This window comes from Oryzias latipes, chromosome 2, assembly GCF_002234675.1.
Source record: "Oryzias latipes chromosome 2, ASM223467v1".
Classification (NCBI taxonomy): Eukaryota; Metazoa; Chordata; class Actinopteri; order Beloniformes; family Adrianichthyidae; genus Oryzias; species Oryzias latipes.
Genome location: NC_019860.2, coordinates 248,524 through 260,743, shown reverse-complemented (window position 1 = coordinate 260,743; position 12,220 = coordinate 248,524). Strand labels below are relative to the sequence as shown.

General features: G+C 46.5%; 1 protein-coding gene across 2 annotated transcripts; it reads left to right on the top strand.

Moving 5' to 3' along the window:
- Positions 1–5,455: 5,455 nt before the first annotated feature.
- On the top strand, positions 5,456–9,499 carry LOC101168099 (dehydrogenase/reductase SDR family member on chromosome X). 2 transcript variants are annotated; one of them, XR_002874864.1, is made up of 8 exons: positions 5,456–5,658; positions 6,915–7,022; positions 7,193–7,261; positions 7,396–7,497; positions 7,571–7,778; positions 8,738–8,945; positions 9,013–9,276; positions 9,357–9,499. XR_002874864.1 is itself a non-coding variant. In XM_004086009.4 (7 exons), the coding sequence occupies exons 1-7, from the start codon at positions 5,484–5,486 to the stop codon at positions 9,184–9,186; spliced, it is 1,044 nt and encodes a 347-aa protein (XP_004086057.2). In that variant the 5' UTR covers positions 5,457–5,483; the 3' UTR covers positions 9,187–9,499. The 2 variants fall into 2 exon arrangements, 1 of the variants encoding a protein (XP_004086057.2); XM_004086009.4 differs by having other exon boundaries at positions 5,457–5,658; positions 9,013–9,499.
- Positions 9,500–12,220: the final 2,721 nt, after the last annotated feature.

Sequence of the window (12,220 nt, the reverse complement as noted above, 5' to 3'; positions counted from 1 at the left end):
TTCATGTCTGAAGGTTCTTGTTTCCACTGATCCAAGGCCAGCTGGTGACTTGAGGACACATGTCTGCACAATCCCAGATGGGGGGGGGGACGGTCTCTAACATGTACTGCGTCTGGGGGCGTGTCAGTTAAGGTTATTGCCACGCCCTCCAGACGCAGTACAGCTGCAAACCACCAGGTGGCAGTACAGTGCTGATGTGTTCCTACACCAGTGTCTGACAGCAGGAAGGTTGGTCTCAGTGAAAGCAGAACCAGAGCCGAGGTTCTGACGGGAACGTTTTCTAACCTGCAGACCAAACGTTCTACAGCGTAGAAGAACCGCTTTGCTCCCTGTGGTTAGAAAGTCACCGTTTCCATGTGTGACCTCATTAATGAGGTTCTCTTGAACCATCCTGAACTTTGACCTCAGCATTCCAAATGAACCTCAGAGCCCAGCAGTCCATTGAGGTTTTAGGAAGCTCATCATGTGACAGGATAGAACCGCTGCTAAACTGGAACTGGACTCAGATGATGAGGAGAACCTCCCTCGCCATGAGCTCATGGTCATTAGCTCTTTGTCTGATCTGCTGATGCATCAGAGATGACATCAGAGATGACATCAGCGCTGCAGAATCTCCAGGAATCAATGACAAAGTCATGCTTCCTGGAAAGTCCTTGAAAGCCAGCACAGTTCTGGTTGTGACCGCGGCAACACAGCTGACCACGGCGCACCACGCTAAACATCAGAGACGTGTACACCACGACTGACCAACAGATTGATGTCTACGTGAAGCCAAATGCTGGCTGCCAGGTGGGTTCAATGCATCGCTGACACAGCAGGGATCCACCCACAGGTAACCGAGGTAGAACCTGGTATCAGAAGATGCTAGCCTGGTTAGCAACCAATGAACATCTGACACGTTCACTCACAGCCAAGAGAAAGGTCAGGGTCTGATACAAACGTTCTTCATACTATCAAACACGACTGTGAAGTTCATGTCTGACCTAGCTGTAGAAACTACCGATCATTTAACCCTTTAAGGCCAGAGTCGTCTAAATGTCACACACTCTGACATACCGTACTTGTTAACGCGATCAATGTGAATCAGCAAATGTACAGTAGGAGTTTATGTCCAACCATGAGTGCATTTAGATGTCCCTCTGGATGAATCCAAGGCTGCCCCCCCCATCATCCTACCCATCTGTGCACCTCATGTACTGTTTGTGTGTAACCCATCTACACACCATGCTAAGAGAGGAGCGCCTCGTTGGGTAGTCACCATCAGCTGTGTGTGTATCTGTGTTGTGTGTCTTGTTCTAGGTTGTACTGAAGATCCTTCATTCACTGCAGGATCAATAAAGTACTTTTTCATTGTAATGTAATCCTTCATTAGAGAACAAAGTGCCAGATGTTCCTGGTTAACTAGTGGTTTACAAATGCACCTTAAAAAGAAAACAAAGGTCAAGGGTGACTGAGCAGAGCTCCAAGTCATGCTAATCGTCCGACAGTTTACGCCACCACGCCGTTCTTCAGTTTCTGATGATAGACACCAGGCAGGGCATTATCCCTGCAGCCAATCAGAATCAAGAACACAGCTAGACCACGGTATGACCCAACTGAAATAGTACAGAAATAAAAAGACTAAGAAGGTGCAGAGACTATGGGAGCTATTAGACAACATTGTTCAAACACAAAGAGCATATTTTGTTGATGACAAGGGTCTAGAAGCAGTCACCATGACTACATGCACTATTCATCTGGATTGGTTTGGATCAAACCAGAACCAGAACCAGGGGGCTTGCAGGTCCTCCTGCTTCACCAGGTAGAAGCTGGTCTCTAGATTCCCCCCAAAGACGACCCAAACCCCAATAGTCTGACTGAGCTCCATGTGACTCTGAACCCCCCCCCCAGGCCTGATAACCACAGAACAAATGTCATGTTCCAGCTGCTCCTCTGAATCTGAGGAACCATTTCATGGAACAAGGATGGTCTTCTTCTTCCTGGAGGGGGGAGTACAGGCCGGTCCTTGTTCCAGATGAAGGCGGAGAGATCCAAGTGTGAAAGCACTTCATCATCAAAACGAAACCGTGAAATGACGGAAAAGTTCAGTCTGAGTGTCCTGAAAACAGGAGCCGTGTTTCCACAGGTTCCAAAGACCCTGAGGCGGTTTAGAAGGAGGACGGTACAGAACATTTGACAGACTCTGGCTGAATACTGCATTCTGATGGGCTGTAGGGTGTCCCTTCAACACTGATAATGAACACCTAAAACAGGAGTCCTGATTGTTCTATATTCCTGCTCTGGCCTAGGCAGCAGTTGGTAACCGTAGCAACAGAAACATAGGTGGACAGATGTCATTCCACAGTAGAAAATGTGTCTATGACCGGATCTCTGTCCCTTTGACTACCAACACCAATGAGGACTTGACTCTGAAGTGCTCTCTTTCTGTCTTCTCTACCTTATTGATGGATGCAGAGTAAATATGTCTTCATAAACCATTTTAGTATGAATTAACGACAGAAACGGTTTGTTTCATGAGAGTTCAGGCTGGATGTTTCTTCAGTCTAGAAACTACTGACACAAACTTTTATCTTCATCATCCGGACTCAAACCCGCGTGAAGAGGTGAACTTTCCTCTGAAATGATGACATTCAGCAGATCTCTGCTGCTGTGGAGCGAGGTGAGCGCAGGGTCAGTAGCCGTCACCATGACAACATGTTTCAAATAGTCTGCTCTAGTGACTTAAAGTTCTGGTTTTGATGAACTATTTCTTTTTTCAGTAGCGACTGTGGTATAAGCAGGACAACGACCAGGACTCATCTCTGATAACAGACGCCTCCTCGGGCCTCATCACTTCATCATGAGCTGTATTATGGAACATCCTGGATATAATGTTGATATCAGAGACCATCAGAGACCCAAACACCATCAGCTGGCTGTGAGATGCAGAAAAACTGGATTTGATTTGATTTGATTTGAAGTGGTTTATTTCAAGTAATCAAATAAGAATAATACACAAAAGCAATACAATCATCAGTTATACATTCATACAATGACTAATCAAACTGAGGATAATTAGACATGTTAACCCTTGTGCTATCCTATGGGATCCAGATGACCCCCCCCCCCCCCCCCCTTCCATTGAGGTGTTCTCCCTACCATGACAAAGGTGGATAAAGGTGGAAAGATTGCATGTAATCCATGGACACCAGTGAACATATTTACCACATATTTATAAAGTTTATACTGTATATTTTTTTAAATTTATATTAATAAAGTCATCTATGTATCTCTCTATATTTTTAAATGTAATTTCAAAAGAGCCATCCAATAATGTAGTGTCCCTTTCCCACACTGAGACTTTACCTCTTTTAAGGTTCTTTATTCTGGTTACTGCAGACCACAACAAACGCCGTACAATTAATTCAGCAACTCCTGACAAAAAGAACTACCTAACAACAGGCTGGGCGACAGAACTGAGGGCCAATCAGATCTCTGCATGATCGATGCGTTCAATGAACTCCAGAACTTTTAACGCGGCCCAACAGCTGCCCAGTTAAACTCAGTCCGCGACAATATGTTTAAAACTAAATATACAAGTGAATGTGTGCATTTGATTTAATTTCAACATTTTTAAAGTACAATAAGTCTGTGGATTCTTTTTAATAACATTGTTATTCTGTTGCTAATAAATGATGAGTATTTCTCGTGGTAGTTTTGCTGATGGTCTAGTCTGGTTTATATGTGGTGAGTTTCTGCTTCATGCAGGCGTTGAGACTTTAACGTGATCTTAGGTCTGAATGTTCTGTAGATGAGACAGACTGATCACATGCAGACGGGGAGTCAAACACACACCCACATTGCGCCCGAGAAGGACTGGTTTAATGAAAAAAAAAAGTATAATTAAGGATTTGTCTGCGAGCCACATGTGACCATCAAAAGAGACATATATGGCTCGCCAGCCATAGCTTGACCCCTGGTCTAGTGGGTCTAGATGACCCAACTCCCAATGATAAAGTGACTAGGATAGAACAAGGGTAATAAATATTGCTTGAAGGGGAGTGGAAGGAAGTGAACTTCTATAATCCCCCCCCCCCTTTTATACCGTAACCGTTTTATTACATGATTTATCAATATCTGGTTTCTAGCTTTTATCAGACAGAATTAAGAATCCTGAAATATCAATAAAGCACATGACAAAGATGAATTACTTAAATTATTATGTAAAGATTAACTTATAGAAATCAACATGACAAATGAAGATCAGTTATCTAAAATATCTGCAGATTATGTTACTTAGAAAAATCCTTAAGATTAAAAAATAATATATCAGTAGAATAGACATAATACTGTTTAAAAAATCTTCATAGTATAAAAAACTTGATCAAGAATTAAAAGTTAAAAAAATGTGCAAAATAATGTTACATTAGGAAAAAATGATGAATCAATTTATCCATTTTTGGAGCAAGTGAAGAAATAACATTAGAAATCAATCAATTTAACCATTTTCAATAAGTGATTAATCTTTTATTTTATTTTTTATTATCAAATCAAATCAATCTTTATTTATATAGCACTTTTACAACAACATATGTCACTCAAAGTGCTGTGCATAAAATACAATCAAATTTAAAAACAAGATGAGAAGACAAACCGTGATAAATCAGAAGGCCGGAGACCATAAAAACATTTGTAAACCAATAGAAGAACTCAAATCATTTCTGAATGGCACAGGGAGCCAATGCAGCCATTTTAGGATTGCTGGTCCTCGTCCACACGCGGGCTGCTGAATTTTGCAGCAGTTGAAGGTTTGATACCGTTCTTCTTGGGAGACCAGAGAGCAGAGCATTACAGTAATCTAGTCTGCTGGAAATAAAAGCATCATTAGCACCTCTGTGCTGGCAAGACAGAGAAATGGGCGGAGTCTGGCTATGTTCTTAAAATGTGTAATAAATAAAGAAATATGTCTGCAGACATTAGATTCAGGTCCACATCCTTCTTCAGCTGATATCAGCGGCGCCTCAGAGTTGAGGTCAAGTTGTCTGCAGGTCAGAGCTTTGCTGTGATGAATCCAGGCGTCATATTTCTAGAAATGATTTGGCTCTTTGGTTTATCACTGCATGTTGGTTCAGACGTCTGTGATCAAACACTTCTCCAAGTCCGTCATGGTGTTCACAAGCAGAACCTTAGAACCGGAACCCGGAACCTGAAAAAAAAAGGCAAATGAAGGATTGAAATCAGCAAACAGTCTGGATCCAGGCTGGTTTCTCCTCTGGCCTCCATGATGTTCTCGGTTACACTTCTTTTGTGTGTTTTGGACACATGAACACAAATCTTGTTGCTAAACACAAATTGTGTTTCGTGCTGAAAGGTAAATCATTTATAGTTTTGAAGCCAACTTTAAAATAGTTATTGCTCCATAATGTTTAGATTCTTTTTTTTTTAATTACGTGTATTTATTTATTTTCCCGCGCAGCGGTACTTCCGGGGGGCGGCTCCGCGCCATGACGGGGCGGAGCCACGGTTGGTCTTTAAGCGGCCCGGCTCCGGATCCGGACCGCTTTTGGAGAAGCGGGACTATGTGGCTGCTGGCGGTTCTGGTTCCGCTGTTGCGGCTGTACCTGTGCGGGATGAAGGTCCTCTGGTACCAGATGAGGCACCGCTCCTTCCGGCTGCCGGGTGGGTCCTCCGTCCGGAACCTCCGCCGTAAAAACGGCATTTGTACGCGGTTCCGTGGTTTACACTGCACAGACGGCGGTTCGGAAGGGATCCTTTTCGCTGCTGGACCGTAAGAACTGGGCTTTTCGTTCGGCGCGGCTTTCGAGGATCAAAGGTCTCCCGTGTTGTCCTCGCGCCGTCATCTCTGCGGTGACAGCTGAAGCGTTAAGGTCTGGTACGGAGGCCATAGAGGGACAAAAAGAGCTGCATAAATAGCGGTTTTCTGGGGAAAGTGTCAGCCTGTCAGCGCGCTGGACCTGGAGGATGCGTTCGAGTCTGGTTCGGACAAATCCAGACAAATATTCATTTAAATGTTACCAACCAGGCTCGCTCGTTCTCAAATATTCTCTATTTTATTTTATTTTTTTCACGTAAGGTATGACGTCACCTATTTACCAAAGTACAAACCTAATAAATGTGAACATTTCATGAAGACGGTTCCACTGATGAGGACTGTGGGTACATTATAACAAATAAAATATAATAAATGTTGTCCAAATGCAATGCATTGTGGTCTATATGGGGTCTGAAGGTCTTCCTGAAGTTCTCAAACAAAACTCAGAGTTCCTTTGTTCTACTCAGGGGGGGTCGTCAAAGTTCTCATGGATGACCGCCGTCCGTGTTTTGAACTCTTATGAGCGACGCTAACATTCCTCTGCAGGTCCGTGTTTGTGGAACAGACCTCGTCCTTTCCACACGTCTTCTTCAGAACGGCCTGGTGCGCCAATTTCAGCTCCACACGGCCCGACAGAAGAACCAGGAGATCCGGGTTTGAGTCCAGACCATCCTAAAGGACCTCCTCTTTCAACCGGAACAGTCTAAACTGGTTCTGGGCTGAAACCTGGCTGGTTGAGCGGGCGGCCCGCGGGGCGGGCGGCTGGTTGAGCGGGCGGCCCGGATGGGTGGGCGGTTCATTGAAATTTTGTGGGTAAAATCCTTGAAATGTGACTCAAAGTCGTGAAATGTTCCTTTAACTCCAGATTTCAGTTCTGGTCTGGTTGGACGCGTGTCTGAGGGACCTTTCATCCAGTAAGCCTCGGCATGTGATGCACCGCCTTGGGGTGGGGGTGGTAAGGCTCTTTCTAAAAGGGGGGGGGGGGTTGGGATTTCCAGACAGATCCTGGAACAAAGGTCCGGTTGTTCGCTCTGGGTCTGGAGCCTTTTCCAGCCTGGTACCTGCACAGTCTGACGTTCTGGTCTGTCCTCCTCCCCCACAGTCCTGCCACAACAAAAGGGGAGGGTGGCCATTGTGACGGGGGGCACCAGAGGGATGGGCCTTGAGACGGCGAGACACCTGGCAGGTCTGGGCATGCGTGTGATCATCGGTAGGTGGAGCTTCAAGAACCTTCATGTGTCTGGAGAACTTTGAGCAGCTCCACGCCTGAACCTGAAGGTTCTGACCACAAATGTTTGTAAAGAACGTCGTCAGAGGAATGTGACGGCGTGCCACATCCAGGGGGCGGAGTCAGCAACCTTTTCTCTTAATCCCCTGCAGCTGGAAACGAGAGAGAAGAGGGGTCGGCGGCCATCAGGACGATCAATGCGGAGAGCGGTGAAGGACAAGGTCGTCCGTCTACCCGTCCCGTCTGCCTCATCTCCCCTGACCTTCCCCTCAGCTGTCCTCTTGGTTTTCTGGACGGCGTGACGTCCACCATTCTGGTTCTGTTGACCGGGTTCTAATGTGTTCTGTTCTTGCAGCTGAGTTCATGTTTGTGGACCTGACGTCTCTGAAGTCGGTGAGACATTTCGCGCAGGCCTTCAGGGACACGGGTCTACCTCTCCACGTGCTGGTCAATAACGGTAGGTAGGCTCCTCCCCCTTCGTCACGTGTGAGCAACCAACCTTCAGCTCCCCTTCCTCATCTGTTCTGCAGCCGGAACCATGCTGGTTCCAGAGAGACGGACGGAGGACGGCTTTGAGTTCCACTGGAGCCTCAACTACCTCGGCCACTTCCTGCTGACCAACCTGCTGCTGGACCTGCTGAAGAGCTCAGGGGGGCGGGGCTGCTGCTCCCGGATCATCAACATGTCCTCCGCCACGCACTACGCCGGGGAGCTCCACCTGGACGACCTGAACAGGAGGTACTGGACTTTGGTCTTTGGCTCTGAGCCAGGTCCTCTGTAGCTCCTCCCCAAGCAGCTGAACGTCCTCGGGTGTTTGTGATTGGCTGGTTTTGGGTTCATCTCTGGCCTGAAAGAAACTGAGCGGCTACAGACAGACGGTCGCCGTGTCTGCGTCTCATGGGGAAGGGCTCCGATTGGCTCCTCTGGTTTTAGGTCATTACATTCAGCATTTTCAGTGGGGAGACAGTTTAGCTTGTGCTGGTTTGCGGTGCCTTCCGTCCATGAAACCCAGGTTCAACTCCGGCCTTCTCCCTGTTCCCTTCTCTACTTCTATGCCGGTCCCAAGCCCGGTTGCTTTGAGAGGGTTGCGTCAGGAAGGGCATCCGGCGTAAAACATTGCCAAGTTTACCATGCGACTCGTTCGCTGTGGCGACCCCTGATGGGAAAAGCCAAAAGAGAAACAACATTCAGCATTTTCAGTCCTTAAGCTCCACCCTTGTGGTTCCTAAGAGACTTTTGTGGGTCTGCTTCACATCAGTGTGAACGTCTACGACATTTTCTACCCTCGTTAATACCCCGCCACCTAACGGTCACATGGTCCATCCATGGTCGGACATATAGGTCAGATCCGGTTTCGATGGTCAGAACCAGTTTGGAGATCAGATCCACTTTGGAGGTCAGATCCAGTTACAATGGTCAGAACCAGTTTGGAGATCAGAACCGGTTTGCACGTCTGAACCAGTTTGGAGGTCAGAACCAGTTAACAGGTCAGAACCGGTTTGCAGGTCAGATCCGGTTTTCGAGGTCAGAACCTGTGAGATCTTCTCCACGTTCCACAGTTCTCTGTTTTCCCTCCATGACAGTGGCGTTCAGCAGCACAGGAAGTGACGGCGTGCTGCCGTCTGTCTCTGGAGGAAGACTTTGGATCTAGTTGTTCTTTGGCGGGAAACCCAGTAACTGCTGTGGTTGTCCTCCAGGATCTGCTACAGTTCCCATGGAGCTTACGCCCAGAGCAAGCTGGCTCTGGTCCTCTTCACCTACTACCTGCAGGAGCAGCTCAGTGCCGGTGGCTTCCCCGTCACCGCCATCGCCGTGGACCCCGGCATGGTGGACACGGCGCTCTACGACAACCTGTGGACCCTGGCGCAGATGCTGAAGAGGCCGGTGGCTAAGATTCTGTTCAGGGTAAGTTTCCCTGGGTTCAGAGGTCCAACGTCTGTGTGTTGACTCATCTCAGTTGAATTTCCCTTAGACGCCAGCAGAGGGCGCCTCCATCTCCGTCTACGCCGCTGCAGCCGCAGAAATGGAGGGGGTGGGCGGCTGCTACCTCTACAACGGCCGGAAGACCCGATCCTCTGAGTCGTCCTACGACCCCGAGCTGCAGGAGCAGCTGTGGAAGAAGAGCTGCCAGCTGGTGGGGCTGTAGGGACCCACAGCTGACGGGGACCCTCGCCCTGACATTTTACCACAGGCTCCGTGGGTTTTAGATAAATGGACCTTCAAGCAGACGCTCCTGGTTGGTGAACCGTCTGCAGATGTTCAGATGCTGGTGGGCGGAGCTTAGTCACGGTTCCTCACATCCCTGATGTTTCTCAGCCCCGTTCCTCAGAACGGAACCCCCCATGACGGAGTCCATACGAACCCCTGGTCCAGCTGAAGCTGCTGACTGACGCCTGGGAACCAATCAGAAGACGCTCTTTGATGTCTGTGATCAATAAAGTTTCTTATTTTGAATTGGACCCTTTCAGGCTTTGCTACAACAGAAAATCTTTCTTTGAGAGTTTGACAGATGATTCCATCACTTGTGGTTGGCGTCCTGTTGTGACGTGTCAGTGAGTGATGTCATCAACATGAGTGATGTCATCAACATGGCGTCTCTGCAGACCCCAAACAGCCTGCAAACGGAGAGTGTTGTGACTCCGCCTCCACACGGACGGTGGAGTCTAAATACATTTAGTTTCTGAAGCTATGAAGCTCAGGTCGAGCACCGACGGCCGTCCGTGTTGGTTCATCAACACGTCACCAACATCCACACGTCACCCACCGATCAGTTCATCGGTCAAAGTTCACCTGGTTTAATTCAATTCACTTCAATTGTATTTGTATAGCCCAAAATCACAACAACAGTCGTCTCGATGGGCTTCGAAGTAAAACATGAAATCAAAAGGATCACGAATACAAAGAGTTCAATAGGAAAATACTAAAATGAACTAACAAACTGACTAAACTATACTGGCATCCCTGCCCTTAGACCCCCCTTCGCGGTAAGGAAAAACTCCCAAAAAAACGGATTCCGGAAAAAACGAAGAAACCTCAGGGGTGCCCACATGAAGGAGGGATCCTCCCCCAGGACGGACAGGCGATTTACCAGAACTCTTAGAGAAGAATTAACTTATCTAAATCTACAACTACATATATAAAGTCCAGCTGACGAGCTTCATCCAGCCGTGGTTGTGGGGACAGTCAGGGGGGCGAGTCGAGCCGGAGACAGGAACCACAGCCAGGTGTAGGAGCAGGAGCAAAGGCGAGGTAAACGGTCAGGAACTGGAGCACGGATGAACCAACTGGAGTCTGGAAGCACTCCCACTCCCCAGGAGGGGAGAGGAAAAGAGGGACAATACATGAATCACTGCACCAAACAGAGGCATGGAGAACTAAATGATGAATAATGATCAAGAATAGAGGAGAGGAAGGATAGAAGTAGAAGAGAAAAGAGGACAGAACCCCGGAGCACCATAGTTACCCCAGCTTCAACTTCTAGCAGCCTTTTAAAAGAAATAGTTATTATTAAGTTTAATTTAAACACATTAACATTAAGTTAAATAGTCTCTGAATACTAACTAGTCTGACAATAAGCCTGTCCACAGAGGAATGTTTTCAGTCTAGCTTTGAATGTAGAAACTGAGTCGGCCTCTCTTATATGAGCTGGGAGTTTATTCCATAAGACAGGGGCTTGGTGGCTAAACGCTCTACCTCCAACCGTACTTTTACTAATTCTAGGAACCACAAGCAGTCCTGCATTTAGTGAGTGAAGTGTTCTGATTGGATGGTAAGGGACTATGAGGTCCTTAATATAGGACGGGGCCATTCCATGTAAGGCCTTATAGGTTAACAGGAGGATCTTGAACTTGATTCTAGGATCAACTGGGATCCAGTGAAGTGAAACTAACACAGGAGTGATGTGATCTCTTCTGCTAGTTCCAGCTAACAATCTAGCTGCTGCGTTCTGAACAAGGTGGAGACTTCTTAAGGAACTCTTAGGACACGCTGCTAACAAGGAGTTACAGTAATCCAGCCTCGACGTAACAAATGCATGGAGGAGTTTTTCAGCATCACTCTTAGAAAGTAGATTTCTGATCTTAGCAATATTCCGCAGGTGAAAAAAGGCAGTTCTACACGCCTGAGATATGTGAGCCTTAAATGATAAATCCTGGTCAAGTAAAACCCCAAGGTTTCTAACTGTGGAATTGGGGGCTATACTTATGCCATCCAGGGAGACTATCTGAGCAGACAGAGTATCTCTGAGGTTTTTAGGACCAAGTATAATGACCTCAGTTTTTTCTGGGTTCAAGAGGAGGTCATTAATTGTCGTCCAGGTCTTGATGTCTCTGATGCAGGCGTTGTCAAAGGCATAATGTCAAAGGCTGCACTGAGGTCCAACAGGACCAGAATAGAAAGTAGATCCTTTTCTGAGGCCAATAACAAGTCATTAGAGACTCTAACTAGTGCAGTTTCCGTACTGTGGTGAGGTCTAAACCCCGACTGAAAGTCTTCAAAGTGGCTGTTGTCCTGTAGGTGGCAGTAAAGCTGCTTAACTACAACTCTTTCTAGGATTTTAGAAATAAAGGGCAGGTTTGATATCGGTCTATAGTTGGCCAAGATGCTAGGATCCAAACTGGGCTTTTTCAGAAGAGGTTTAACAACTGCATATTTAAAAGACTGTGGCACGTAACCCGTTTCCAGAGAGGTATTTATCATTGTTAATATGGGATCATTAATTAGGGGAAAAGTTTCTTTAAAAAGTCTAGTGGGAATTTGGTCTAACAGACACGTTGAGGATTTGGAGGATGTAATAATTGATGTTATTTCCACTTGATCCACAGCAGTGAAGCAGTCCAATGTTACAGAGGTTTCTATGGATGCCTCCACTTCTACCGCTTCAGCCTGTTCTGGGCTGATAGTAGGAATAACTTGATTTAACTTATGTCTAATATTTGAGATTTTACTATCGAAAAATGTAAGAAAATCATCAGAGCTGAGAGAAACAGGAACATGTGGTTCTACTGAGCTCTGACTGCGAGTTAATTTAGCTATAGTGCTAAAAAGAAATCTTGGATTATTTCCATTCTCTGATATTAAGGTTGAATAGTACTGGCTTCTAGCTCTACGCAGAGCTTTTTTATAATTTAATAGGCTATGTTTCCAGATATCCAGAGACTGCTCTGAACCGGAGCGGCGCC